This window comes from Hermetia illucens, chromosome 1 (genome assembly GCF_905115235.1).
Source record: "Hermetia illucens chromosome 1, iHerIll2.2.curated.20191125, whole genome shotgun sequence".
NCBI lineage: Eukaryota > Metazoa > Arthropoda > Insecta > Diptera > Stratiomyidae > Hermetia > Hermetia illucens.
In genome coordinates, this window is record NC_051849.1 from 213260166 (window position 1) to 213274828 (window position 14663).

Consider the following 14663-nt stretch of genomic DNA (forward strand, 5'->3'; position numbering starts at 1 on the left):
TCAGGGTTGAGGTTTTTTCGTGACTTCATATTTGGCTGTCATGTCCTATGTTGTACCGGGAAAAAAAAGAGCACCTCGGCAGAGCCACTTTTTGCCAAGACAAGACTAGTTGAAACCGAGGATCGGTTGGTACCCAGAGTTCACCGTTCACGGCAACATCTTAACCACTGTGACCATTCAGCCCTCGGCACGGTAGTCACGCCGTGGTTAGGGGTTTTGATTACCGCTAGGTTTCAGTTGTCACCTCTTGTTTGCTAGAGGGTCTTGCTCACTAAGCTCCCTCACCAGACAAGGTAGGTTATCTTCGAGAGAGGTAAGGCTAAGGTACTTAGCCCTTGGTTCTCACTCTGCAATCGTCTTGCCTATCACCACCAGCCGCAGGTTCGGGATTCTCTTTCTAACCAACTCGTTTCATTTTTTTTCCGAAAAGGTACCTAAAATCATGCCACTCATAGATTCGCTTATTTGTCGCATCAATATATATACCAGGTTTGTACTGGACTTCTTTAACAAGGCAACAAAAGCCGCACCAGGCACGACTCTTCCAACATGTGAGATCCTAGTAGATTATCGTAAAGAGCATTCCAGTGATCACTAAAATGGACCTCAATGTAATCAACATCCTCATCTGGCCTTGCAGCTTCTAATAAAGCAGATGGCGATCCTTCGGATATCTTTAATCTCAAGACAAAGCTCGCCTCATGGAAGAAATCCACATTCAAAGCCAATATCAAAGGAGTCAAAGGATTCCAATTGTCTTCGATCTAATATCCTTGAATGAGGGATGATTTTCAAGTAATGGTAATGAAAGTAAAACATGCTGATTGCAGATTTTCCAAACTCAGGATCCTTCAAAAATTCCTAAACAGGGGCCATCCTTTCGGTATCGTCTTCCAATTTTATGGCTTGGTGAGGTTCCTTGACCTAAAGAAAGAAGAAGAAGTTACTGGGAGCTAGATCTGGCAAATAGGGTGGGTGTTTGAACAAGCTAAATATTATTTTTCGGATCGGGTTGAAACTTTTCGATACTCTCCTTCGAAATGTGGACTCGTTCCTTCTTTTGCTCATTGGTTAACATTTACGGTACTTAACACACTATTTGCTGCCATATGAGGCCTCTTTGGCGTCAGTTTAAGAAGACTAAATACTGGACGACCAAATCAAGTGCCAAGGGGGCGCAGAACGTAGGGACGAGGTAGTCAACTGGTTCATGATCCTTGTTGTTAATGTACTGTGTGCCCACGTCGCCTAGATGGTTTTCTTGTGTGTGATACTTCATTCCATGTGACGGTCCATAAACAGCTGTGCAATACCCTATGCTCGCAGCCATGTGTTCAGAGTACACCAAAGCACTACATTGCATACTCAACACTAACACCAGACCTAATGCATGGAATTTTTCTCGCGCACTTACCGTAGACGGTCGAATATGCGCAATGATTTTTTACCATCATAAAATTTCGAACATTCCACTGGAAGTTGAATTCCTTGTGGTCATGTCTTCTTGCCCCAGCCAGAAACTTGGTTGTCATTCTTCGATCTTGGGCTTTTTCCATTTTTTCTGTAGTAAGGGTCGTGGATGACCGTCTTTTACTACGTTCATATGCAGAGGATGTTCTGCCCTTGGGGCAGCGTGCTTTTGAGGAATATCGAGGAGCAGAGTTTCTCAATGCCTTTGCTAAGCATTTTTTTTCGAAAGCAGAGGTATCTGATGGCTGAGTTTATGTCCTTTTTCTCCATATTCAAGTGAATGCAGTTCCTGGGAATCCTAGCCTATTTTTTCTTTTTATTTCTATGTGAATTAGATGCATTTCAAGAGAAAATAATTAGCTTAAATGAGCATAATTACCGAGCACTGTCAATATTCCTATGCCTCCCACCGACTGCGTTCGTCAGAAACGACTACGAAGCCCTTCCATGTTAATACGGTCAATCATCACCATCAAAATCCATGGAATTCATTATAATTTAAGGTGATGCCTTCATTAAACTATTGTACGTTATGGTATCATCAAAATTAACATTTAATTTACACATAACGTCGCAACACACAGGTACAAAATAGAATAATGTTATCAGCACTCTCTTGACAAAAAGCCCAATGCCAATTACTTAAACATGAGTTAGCTTATTATTGCGAAAACCTTGCATGTTTCCCTTAGGGAAAACGCTCCTGCAGTACAGGATCGTATGTGTTCATCGACAGTGTGTGGTCCGGAAAATGCAGGAAAATGTCCTGGTGTTGTGATGTGTTCCTAGTGATAAAGTCGAATAATCTTTTGGAGTAATAGAGGGACCATTTAAGCCGAGGGTTGACTTAGGATATGTCTCATCCCTAGTCCTTTTGTTTAAGGATGAGGCTAGTAAATGCACTACTTGAAGAGTTCCTTTATTGCCCCGCAACTACTGGATTTTCTACTTCATTAGAACAAAATGTTAACCCAATTTTCGCTGAACTCTCCATTGCTTCCGTTGCAGCACAAACCGTGCCTCTGTGAACTCCGCCTGTCTATTATAATCCTCCCATTTAGCCTTCATCCAGGGATATCTCCATTCAAATGAATAGTGTATGTATAATATCACATCACTTAAGGGTTAATTTACGTAGAGTGGAATATGAGTACGACCAAGTTTTTGAATTTCATTCAAACTCTAGGAGTTAGCACTCCATTCAGCCGAGCCCCTCAACTAGGTCACATTCAACAATAAAATCATACAATCCACAGGTTTTCATGTTTCCTTCCCGTGATCATTTTTCCAGAGGAAGCAGGAAGCGAGTTTTGAATTTAAACTTCACCAAGTAGTTGACTTCCATATTTTCCTGAATTACTTTCTAAAGGAGGATAAGGAGCTGTGGTACGCGCTCAAGGAAAGCCCGAATTGTGATCAGGAAAGTGTGAAAATAATTGCATCCCCTAAAATCATGAAAAGTGTGTATGTGTTCAGTGCAGAGTGAATTAATTGCAGGAAGAATTTTGTATAGGTTTAGATGAAAATTCGATCTGAGTTTGAAATATCGGTTTTCAGTGTTTGAGATAGGAAAAAGCGGTCCTAGTCCCAGGGAAATACTGGCGAGTGTAGTAGGTGCTGTGTGATGAGAGCTCACCGATGAACTGGGATGAATGCCAGACATTTAGCAACATCGTTATCCCAATTGGATACAACTTGCACTGATTTTCCAAACGGTTTCGAGGAGAGCCTGCAACTACAGGTGAGTATCGACTTACTATATTGTTTAGATAGATTTGACTAGTAGATCCCGGATTGTTGTAGATAGTGTTCCAGTATATTGTTGGATTGTTTGTGACTATTTCATCACACATTCTTTGGAATTTATGATTTTATCATGGCCTACTCCGCCACGGAGAACACCGATGGTGGCCACTGTCTATCGAATTAACAACAATCGAAATAAATTTCGAATATTGTTAATTGCACTGCACCACATCACTCCGCCCCCAGATGAAACCTAGGGGTTTCAGCAACCGACTCCAGAACAGCGTTCCCCATTATACGGCGAAGCGAACGCGACGTTGATTTGGGGCGCAAACGAGCTTCAGCCTGGATAAGGAGACAGCCTTTTTCTGTCCTCCGATCTCGAGCTGGAAGAAATTTTTGTTTTTTTTGTGTTGGACTCCCGCAACAGCACGCTGGCGGACTACCAACTAAACACCTCCCTGTCATCAGAGAACTAGCCTGGAACCGTTTGACACATTACTTCGGGCTAGCCCTCCCGCTCTCCCGGCTTTGGGAGCCTTCAAGTCAGGGGAGGGGAGGGGAGGGGAGGAAGGGAGTTGTTGTTAGTTCAGGGAACCCCTTACCGTCCGATCCCTCCGCCGGTCGAGTTCAATCTTCTTCGTAATAAGAAGAGCCCGAACATAATGCGCAATACGATTCCAGCTGCCAGCGCTCTTCAGTATCTCTCTGACAATGTTGTCTGGAGAGAGTTCCCCTGCGTCTGCATAAAGCTGCTGGCGGAGGCCGTCCCACCTCTCGCAAGAGAAAAAAGTGTGTTCAGCGTCATCCGCCACTCTATTGCAGAAAACACAATCAGGAGATCGTGCCTTCCCAATCCTGTGCAGGTAAGACTGAAAACCTCCATGCCCACTTAGGAGTTGGGTAAGGAAGTAATCAATCTCACCGTGCTTTCTGTTCTACCATGGGTCTAATTTGTTGATGAGTCGCGCAGTCCACTTGCCCCTTGGCTCATTTTACCAAGAAAGTTGCCACTCGCTAAGGGTGCGTTGACGTTCTTCACGGGCAACCACTTCTCTTAAGTTTTCGCCCTTACGGCGATAGATAGCTTTGCGCTCCTTGGCAAGGAGGGCAACGGGAGTCACTCCCGCAATCACCATCACAGCCGGTTCAGAGACGGTGCGATAAGCAGACGCCACTCGCAAAGCTCCCCGCCTCTGCACTTGAGCGAGGCGTTTACGATGCACCTTCTTGCCAAGGGCATCAGCCCATACCTCCGCATCATAGAGAAGAACGGACTGCGTTGCTCCCATGAGGAGACGTCTCCTAGTTGATATAGGGCCTCCGACATTCGCCATTAGCCGACTCAAAGCCGCGATTCCAGCTGCAGCCCTGTCCGCTGCTGCTTTGATTTGCTCGAAGAAGCTCATCTTCGAGCCGAGCATTAAACCAAGGTATTTAATCGCTGGTTTTGACTCTATAGCCAGCTCGCCGATCGATATGGGACGCAGGGTCGGGATTCTCCTTCTGATCAGGATGACTACTTCGGTCTTTTCCAGCGCAAGTTTGAAACCGTGAGCAGCCATCCATCTGCTTACCCGTCACATCAATATGCCAAGTTTGCTTTGCGCCTGTTCAACAGTGCGTCCGGCAACAAGTGCTGCAACGTCGTCTGCATAACCGACCAGGTGCGATTCTTCGGGCATATCGAGTCTCAGCAGACTATCGTAGGATGCGTTCCAGAGGTTCGGCCCTAGGATGGATCCCTGTGCTACTCCCGACGTGATTTCCATCCTCCTCTGGCCCTCTAGCGTCTCATAGAACAGGGAGCGGTCTTTCAGATAATCCGTCAATATCCGCAAGAGATAGCTTGGCACGTGAAAGGAGTTCGCTAGTGTGCCTAACATATCTGTCCATCTTGCGGAATTGGAGGCATTTCTGACATCAAGCGTTATGAGGAGCACTATCCGTCGAGATCGGCGGCTGTGTGCCCCGGCTCGATTAAACGCATCTACGACCTCCATAACAGCATCCACTGTCGATTTCCCTGTTCTAAACCCGAACTGCCTTGCGGATAAGTCCCCAGCAGCACGGATCGCTTCAGTGAGTCTACCCCTGATGAGCTTCTCGAGCACTTTTCCGGCCGTGTCAAGAATACACAGCGGTCGGTATGCAGACGGGAGCTCCGGGTCTCCTTTACCCTTACTGATCAACGCGAGTCTGGCCACTTTCCAGCGACAAGGAAAAATGCCCTCCTTCAAGCACGCGTTGAACACTTCAAGCAGTAATTCTGGCCGTTGGCGGAACACCAGTTTGTAAACTTTCGCCGGGATGCCATCAGGACCTGGCGCCTTCCTGTTTTTCATCCTTATCCTGCTTCTTCGAGTTCTCTCATTGTGAAAAGGGGGCATTCTACGACGCTTTCCGCGCTATTTACATCAACCCGTAAAGGGTGTCTAGGGAACAATGCCCGCACAATGCGGTCCATCTGGTCGGTGCTCAGTATGCAGGGCTTCCGCAGAGCCCCGATTTTCCGGGTGACAAGCTTATAGCCAAGTAACCACGAGTCCTCATTCACCTCATTTACATGCTTCCTTCACAACCTGAGCGCCGAAACGTTGGCGTGGATCCTTTGTTTAAAACAACGAGCCCGGTTCTCGCCGCCATTTCCAGAATCCGTTTCCCTCTGGAGTTTGACTGAGGCATGTTCCATTCAAGAGCCCTGGCATTAAAATCACCGCCAACCAGGATTCATCCCTCCGTGCTCGAAACGATGTCCTTCAGAGCATCAAACCGGCGCCGAAAGTCCGGCATCGTCTCATTCGGCGTCAGGTAAACGCTGAAAAACGTTATCCCTAAACACCGGATCCAGACAAACCCGTCCCCCCGGCCTTCGGCAAGAACACGAAGTCGAATGTTGTCCAGAACCCAGATGGCAGCGGTGCCCGATAAGTCGAGATGCCATGAGGACGGGTCCTTTTTTCGGTATTGCTCGCTAAACAGCACTAGATCAACATTTACTTCCGCAGCGAACTGTGCTAGCAACTGGTTAGCAGTTGCACTCCGCTTCATGTTAATTTGCAAAATGCGGATCATGCTGTTCGCACCCTAGTCCTCTCCAATTCCGCCCTGAACATCGGACACCGTCCGGAGCTCGCAGTGTGTGCGACACTTTCACCAGACGCGCCAAGATCCCTGCAGAGAACACAACTCTCGCTTTCCTTGCTGGAAGAAATGCTCTCCACGTTCGAGAACACGGTACGGCCCTTCGTATGGAGGCTGCAGCGACTTTTGGACAGCATCCGTCCTGACCAGGGCGTGCGTACACGTGTCCAGCTCCTTGGGTGCGCAGGTAGGTGCGAACGAATGTCGTGTGGGAGGTGTGGCTTTCATGTGCCGAAGGTTGTCTTTCAGCAGGCGCAGCAATCCCGAATCTGTGAGACCCGATCTCTTGTCGAAGACCGGACCACTTGGGAGTCTTGACTTCTCCCCGTATACAAGCTCCGAGAGGCAAGACTTGAGTCCAGGACAGATCGTCGCGTGCCATAATGGCGGCTTTCAGCGTCCGGTGCCAACGTTCTAGCATCCCATTGGATGCAGTAGTCCGCTGGCGTTTGAAAACCCTGAGTTTGCCTAACTCCGAGAAAAGGGTGGTCTCAAATTGCATTCCCTAGTCAGTGATGATCACTGCAGGGACGCCAAAGCGAGGGATCCACTCTCGACAGAGGACTTCCGCACAACATAGTGCTTTCAGAGGTATTGCCTCAGGCCACCACGTAAACCTGTCGATGATTGAAAGGCAATACTTGTAACCGTGCGAGTCTTGCAAAGATCTTATTATGTCGAGGTGTATGGTGTGGAACCGCTTGGTAGAACGGGGAAATGAGTCCACCGCCTTCCTTACATGCCTGGTGACTTTAAACTTCTGGCATGCGATGCACTCTCTGGCCCAGGAGTTGACATTCTTGTTCATGGAGGGCCTGGATGCGCTAAGTCATGAACCGCGTGGAACACTTCCTTGCGAAAGGTGACCGAAATGTATGGCCGGGGTCCCTTTTCCGAGATTTCGCAGCAGAGAAAGAATTTCGAGCCGAAGATGGGCAACTCCCGAAATTTGTATTTGGGGTTGGATTTGAGGCTCTGAAGTACTGCGTTACCCTCCGGCGCCTTGGCAATAGCCGAGAAGTCGAGTACGGGGGGATGTTAACCTCGGAGACACGTGACAAAGCGTCAGCAACTATGTTGTCCTTGCCGGACACGTGCTGGATGTATGACGTAAACTGACTTATAAAGCTCAGGTGTCGAAGTTGACGAGGAGACGCTTTGCCGGGCTTTTGTTTCAAAGTATATGTGAGAGCCTTATGGTCCGTGAACACTGTGAACGGCCTGCCTTCAAAGGAGAAGCGGAAGTACTTAATGCTCAAATACGTGGCGAGCAGTTCTCGATCGTAGGTGCTGCAGTTCCGTTGAGCGGGGTTTAACTGTCTAAAGAAGAATCTCAACGGCTGCCTGCCATGGTTCACCTTTTGGCGAAGAGCAACACCTACTGCGATGTCAGAGGCATCAACAAAAACGGCTAGGGGTGCATCTTGTGAGGAAATGCCAAGAGTGTAGCATCAGCCAGTTGCTGTGGAGATTTATCGAACGCGCGGACAGCCTCTTCAGACCACATAATCTCTCGTGTTTCCTTTGTTTTGGGGCCAGACAAGTATACGTTCAAAATGGACTGGTGTTGGGCGGCCTTTGGCAGGAAACGACGATAGAAGTTGGAAGTTGGAAAATGCACTCAAGACGGGGTAAATGCTCAGACTCTGAGGAAGAAGCGACCAAAAAATCATCCAAATATACGAAACAAAAGTCGAAGTTTCGCAGGACCGAGTGGATGAACCTTTGAAACGTTTGCACCGTATTTCACAACCCGAAAGTCATCCGTGTGAACTCGAAGAGTCCAAAGAGTGTGTATATTGCCGTCTTTGGAATGTCTTCTAGAGCTACAGGGATTTGGTGATAGGCCTTGGCTAAATCCAAGGTCGAAAAGATGCGGCAGTTTGCGAGATGATGCAAAATCGTGGATGAGAGGAATAGGATATCGGTCTCGAACAATCTGCGAGTTTAGCCTTCAGTAATCCCCACAGGAGTGCCATTCGCCATTTGACTTAGGGACCATATGGAGTGGGGAAGACCAACAGCTGTCCCAAGGTCTGCAGATACCCTGTTGCATAAGTTGTTCAAACTCTTTCCGTGTAATAGCCAGCTTCTGGGGTGGTGGGGGACGCACCTTCGACAAGATCGGGGAACCAGTGGTGTTAATTCGCAAGCCAAGACTCACGTCCACTTGCCTATACCTGTAGGTCTTGATTCGGGAGGAATTTGCTGCCACCAGTTTCAATGGTTGCGGAAAAAAACCGATGATGCCGGAGTACGGGGAGAACCGAAACCTCCGCACCAGTATCTACGAGGTAGTTGCGCCCGCTGAGAGGATCAAAAATCGTTAGGCGACGTGGAGCTGCTTTCTGGGTGGTCGTCGCCAGGACTCGTCAGGCTTTCTCGCCGAATTTGCGATGGTACCAACAAACACTTCGGTCCGTAGGTTGTCCTGACGACCTACTACCCGATCGCCCTTTTCGAGCAGAAGACCGCGAACGAACTCGCGACCTGGCGCCGGAACGCTGAGCGTCCAACGTCGACCTCATTGCAGCCATACTGGCCACTAGTGCGGCTATTTCGCGCTTCAGCTCGCCAACTTCGTCAGAACGCTGCTGAACGGCCGCTATTGTTGGACGCACGTGCACTTTGTGTACCTTATCGGCCGCAGTCGCCAGCGCCTCCAAAGATGCACGCGAGGACCGCCTGGGTGCCCTCCGGGAGCCGTCGCGGCCAGAGTGATTTTAGCAAGTCGTCGTCAATAGTTCTCCTACCCAATTGCCTCATTCCGCGAAGCAGTTGGCTGGGAGTTCGATCACCCAACGACAAACCTGCCAGCAAGTGATCCAGCTTAGCTGACTCACTTACCGACAGGCGTTTGATTAACTCGCGTCTTCAACAGTGTGTAAGAGGCCGGTTTGACAATCTCGGCTACCAGGAGGAAGGACTTCTCACCCAGACCTACAATCGCGTGGTTAAATTTGGTTGCACCCGCTGTTATTCCGGACATGTGGAACTGCGCCTCCAAATGGATGAACCACAGTTCCGGATGCCGTCGCCAAAATGGAGGGACGCGGACAGCGAAGGCGGTCACATGAGGGTCAGATGGGCCTGCCGCGTCTTGATTGTCAAACGACATAACTAAAGCTAAGTTAACGACGTCTTGTAACCAGAGCTTCCCATCTTATACCAATTGGATTCTAGATCCAACCGCTCCCATATGCCAATTCAATCCGGAAAACTGACGGAAGTGTCAAAAGAGCTTACTCACTGTTGTGGATGGCCTTTGTTGCCGTGCGCTTTCCAAGTTTTGTTTTGAATATAAGTCCACATTATTGTTGCAATATTCTTGTTATTTGGGACTAATTTCTCTTTCGTTTGGTGCGATGAGAAGTGTCCGTGTGAAATAATGAAAATTATGATAGCAAATCGCCCCTAAAACCATCTTGAAAGAGCCCGTCCAGCCCATTTTTTTCTTTTCCCCGAGAACGTTCTTCTATTAGGTTATTTTTTTTCTATTAGGTTGTTGCACATGAAATGGCCGATTTGGCAGTCAAGTGAAGTTAGTTGCGATTTCACTTTATCAAACCACCACCAATTGGCGCTGTTGGTGTCGGATAATCACATTTAATCAAGGAGTCATTTCAGTTTTGATCATCGTTGTGATAACAGTGAATAAAAAAGAAAAAAGGATGGAAAAGAGCCAGGAACGTATACTTTTTCTGTATGAGTTTAAACTCGGTCATAAAGCTGCGGAGGCGACCATTTGGAGCTGATACGGTAAGCGAACGAACCACACGGCGGTGATTCGAAAAAATTCGGTCAGGCGCCGTAAACCTTCAAAGTGAGCCACGTGGACATCCAAGACCATGGATTGACAACGACGAGCTGCGTTTGCTAGTCGAATCCGGCACACGTCAGTATGTGAGAGACATTGCAGAGAAACTGGGCGTACACTATTCGACAGATTCCCGGCACATGGAAAAACTTTGAAAGGTGAAAAAGCTCGACAAATGGGTCCCGCATGCTCTTACGGAACAAAACATGGGGCTTCGAATGGAAATTTGCAGCTTTTGCACAGAATTGTGACATGTGATGAAAAGTGGATATTATCTGACAATCGTCCCCGATCAGCATAATGGTTAGATGCTGACAAGCCTCCGAAGCGTATGCCGAAACCGAGCCTCCATCCGAAGCAGGTAATGGTGACTTTTTGGTGGTCTACAGCTGGAGTTATCCACTATTTTTTTTAACACCTGGAGAAACGATAAATGCACAGAAATACTATGTTCAACTCGAGGAAATGAATTTCGGATCAAACCCTTCTATAGGCGCATCCTTTCAAATTTCACTAAATTTAGTTGTTCGTTTGACTCCGATCACCATTTACGACCCAAGCCTCCTCCTCTTCGTGGCAACACAATCATCCTGAATAATGGAGGAAAAGTAAACTGATATCAACAGAATCATCTCTGATTTTCAAAAAATCACTACAATTACTGATCGTATACATCATCTTATTGAAAATTTATTATCCAATTTATCGATTTGTAGCTGGCATTGCACTTAAAACCCGAAGACTTGAAGCCCATCCAACCCCGTTGCCATTAGAGTACCAAACGTAAATCATCGATATGTAACCAAACATCTAACATGACGTACATATCCGTAATCTTCAATTAACATTTTTTTCTCATTTTTATATCTTTCTCCATTTGATAATCAAACTCTATTCCGGCTCCTCGACGCCCCCGTCGACCCCGTCACTCCGGCACTGGTTTATTGTTATTACCTGGTCAACGAGATTGACGAAAAACAACATTTGAAATTGTTCAAAATTTTTAAATCATACAATCGCCATCTATGCATGTATGTCGAAATAAATCAATAAAAAATGTCCATTTTATGGAAATCATCGATGACCGATTCGAATAGCACTTAACACCGAAATACCAAACCATGCCTGCATGTACTACACACATACTCGTAACATGCACGTAAATATCAACGTAATATAAATCGTCATGAATTTATTTCATTTCCAATAAAAATTGTAAAATCTTTGTGGTGTGGATTTTTTTATAAACTAGAAAAGGAGAAATAAATAAAAGTCCGAAGACGAGCGCAAAGAGGTGAAACGGGTCCAAAGTGCCCATATAAAATGGGGATATCGATGAGCATCTATCTAATGTGGTTTGAAATGTATCTGTGTTTGTGGAACGGTAACAAAGACTATCTTTTACTAGATTCGAGTGTAGCCAATAAACTGTTGAGAGAATAAGAACGTAATGTGATGAGGCTTTAATGTGCTCATAAAATCGCAAATAAGAAAGCTCCTCCGATTTGGGTTATACTCCAGCAGTTGCTGAGTCTACTACTAGGTTTGACGTGTTATGCTTCTTCTTTTAATAAGTTATGTTAGAAGCGTGACAAGGTCGTATCCCATGCTTATCCCAGGTTGCACCAGTGTGTAGGAGTCGCACTCCCTAAATCCCTTCACGCGGAGAGCTTTGGTCTATACCACCTTTAGGTGATACGTCCAACGCGCTTTCGGCCCCTTTCGAGTTTTTGAAGTCTCTCTTAAGACCATGGCTATTAGGGCGTTCATTGCCATCTAAGTCCCCTCTGACATGAGCATCAACTCTACAAGATTATGGGATTCCATGTTTACCTTGAGGGCTTTGTTGAACCTGCCTCATCTATGCAGGAAGCTCGGACAATGGAATATCATGTGGTCTTCCCCAACCCCCTAATTGCAGGAAGGAATCAGCAACTCTGTTTTGGCCCATCGTTATTAGGTATCATTGGTAGACCTTTATTCGCTTTCCTCACATAACACATGCTTCAGGAACCCTTTGGAACTCATATTTGATGATCCATTCCTCAACGACCTCGTGATCACTAACGCGGACATTATCATTGTTGCCCCACCTTTTTGTCCGCCATGTTCAGTCCTACCATCCGTACCCACGATGGCATAAACACTACCGTCCCTATATAAATCCACATCCCCGGAAGTTTGCGACTAGAATCACTGCTAGGTTATTTGTAAAACCAAGTAACGTCACCTCCTCTGATACGCGAAGGCTAATATACCACGTTACACCGCAGGGGCCTCAATAGGGAAACTTGAAATCTACTTTCTCTCTTTCGTTCCAGAGAAAACCTCCCAGTTAGTCAACCGAAGTATCCAGGGATACCCAGTTTAGCAAAGTTTACTTAACCCAGCTGACGAAATTAAGGGCATTCTTGACAACTAGTGTCACCACGACGCAGTTCTTCTCAACGGATATCGTTTCCCCAGTCAGTTTAATGACCATTACTATCAAATCGACCGTAGAACAAGCTCGCCGAAATCCATACTATCAATCTAATAAATTTCTCACAAACTCGAAGGATGGAAGGAGTCTTTTATATATCAGCCTCTGCAACATCCTTACTGTAGTTTGTTAAAGACAGATGGGACGATATGAATTAGGCACCTCGGGTGGACCTTAGAGTTTCGATAGTAGAAGTAGCTGAATCGATATCCCATACAATCAACCCCCTCCCCCCTTATATGTACGTCGCTAGGAGCCCATGGAATTCGAGCTGAACTGGATAAATACAGACCCATACCAAAGAGGTTTCACTCTAGGCAAATCAGCAAAAGATCAAATTTTCTCTGTTCGGCAAGCGATGGGAAAACTGTTGGAATATGGCCATCAGGTCTTACCTATTCCACCCCTACAGCACCAGAACCACATGCAGTCGCGTACTGTGCCCGTGTATTATGGCTAGGTGGTCCGCAAATTCTGGCGCAAAGATCTCTCTGTCTTCTAGGAGTCAAGATATCCATTACCAGAAACTATAGCGAAAGAAAGATAACCCATTTCTGTGTGCAGCCCCTAAGATATCCTGTCTGAGTATATATTGTTGTCGCGTTACAAATCGCTTTGATATCCACGAAAAAAACGACAGTGAAAGCGGCGAGCTTAGCGCTTTATTCTCCGGATATAGCCTGCTATCTGCGTGAAGTTACTTTTCTGGTAGGCATGTTGAATGCAGTAGCTATGTGCCATTTAACGCTCGCGACCGCACTTAGCTCGCAATGATCCATGTCTGCTGGGGGGTCGTCGTGGTCATTGCTGTCAATCTGACAGTTCTCTTGTCAGTAGATACAAATGAAATGATGAAAGCATATAAGCTCAACACCCAAATCCTACCCCCTTTGAATTTGAAAAGGAATTCCCCCGTTCAGACTCCAAAACTGCGCGTACATCCGCTAGGCTCAACTTCTGCAAAGCCAACTTTGCCGGTATCAGTTCAGTCGAAGCGTCGATTAATTGGGATCACGTATTATCTAACTTAACGTGTCATCAAGCTCTTATCACCTTTGGCAATATCCTGTCCAATTTCCTCTCATGTTATGTGCCGTCCTCTCTTGCTTATCTGCGTTCTGACCCAACTTGACTTTCCACTGATATCCATAACAACATCCGCCTGAAGCATGGACTGCATAAGAAGTTTCGGGCTATGAGCTCCTCTATAAAAGCGCATAATGGATACTTGTTGAGAGTCGAGGCCGCCCTTGCCTGCGGTCAGTATTCGTTGTGATCCCACAATCGCCATTCACATAACCGCACTCAATCTTTTCCTTCTTCCATCAATTTTGCTGACTTCACTGCCAATTCCCAATAGCAATCATGGGACCTTCTGTATTCTTACTTTTCTTCCGTGTTTATTTCTCGTCCACTGGAACTTCTATGCTTTTTCTAGATTGCTCCGAATCTCTCGCCGTTCCTCTTATTATGCTTCCCTCAGTTGAGTTCATCATTGACACCAATGTCAGACCGGTGGGATTTTCAACCTCTTTCTTGCCTGTAAACAATACATTCCCTTCCTTCTGTGTATAATTTTCAACAAGTCTCTAAGAACGCTACTTTTATTGGTAAGAGGCCCTAATTGCTCCTATATCAAAAGTGGAAACCCTTCTCTAGCTGTGAACTACCGTCCCATCTTTCTTCTCTCCGCTTGCTCTAATCCAACCCTGGAGAGGTACGTATTTCGGTCATCTCATTTTAAAAGAGCAGCGTGGTTTGGTGAAACATCGGTCTACTGCTTCAAATTTTTTGGTCTTCAGCAACTTCGCTGCTAAATGCTTTAATTTACGACCGGAGGTACATGTTGTTTATACCGATTTCTCCAAAGCTTTTGATACCGTTGACTATATTATACTACCCTCCAAACTCTCTCTACTCAACTTTCAATTTATGCTTGCAGGCGTCACAAAGGATACCACGCGCCTCAATCATGCGCCGTTTTGGAAGGCTGCTCCTAGGTCC

General features: G+C 46.4%; 1 protein-coding gene across 2 annotated transcripts in view; it reads left to right on the top strand.

Annotated features, from left to right (window-relative positions):
- LOC119660736 (voltage-dependent L-type calcium channel subunit beta-2) overlaps positions 1 to 14663 on the top strand; it is a 490674-nt gene that overhangs the window by 9496 nt on the left and 466515 nt on the right. For both annotated transcript variants that reach the window (XM_038069443.1, XM_038069434.1), the window contains one exon: positions 2762 to 3211. In XM_038069443.1, coding sequence (XP_037925371.1) covers positions 3119 to 3211 — 93 coding nt within the window. In that variant the 5' untranslated portion in view covers positions 2762 to 3118. The remainder of the gene's footprint in view (positions 1 to 2761; positions 3212 to 14663) is intronic.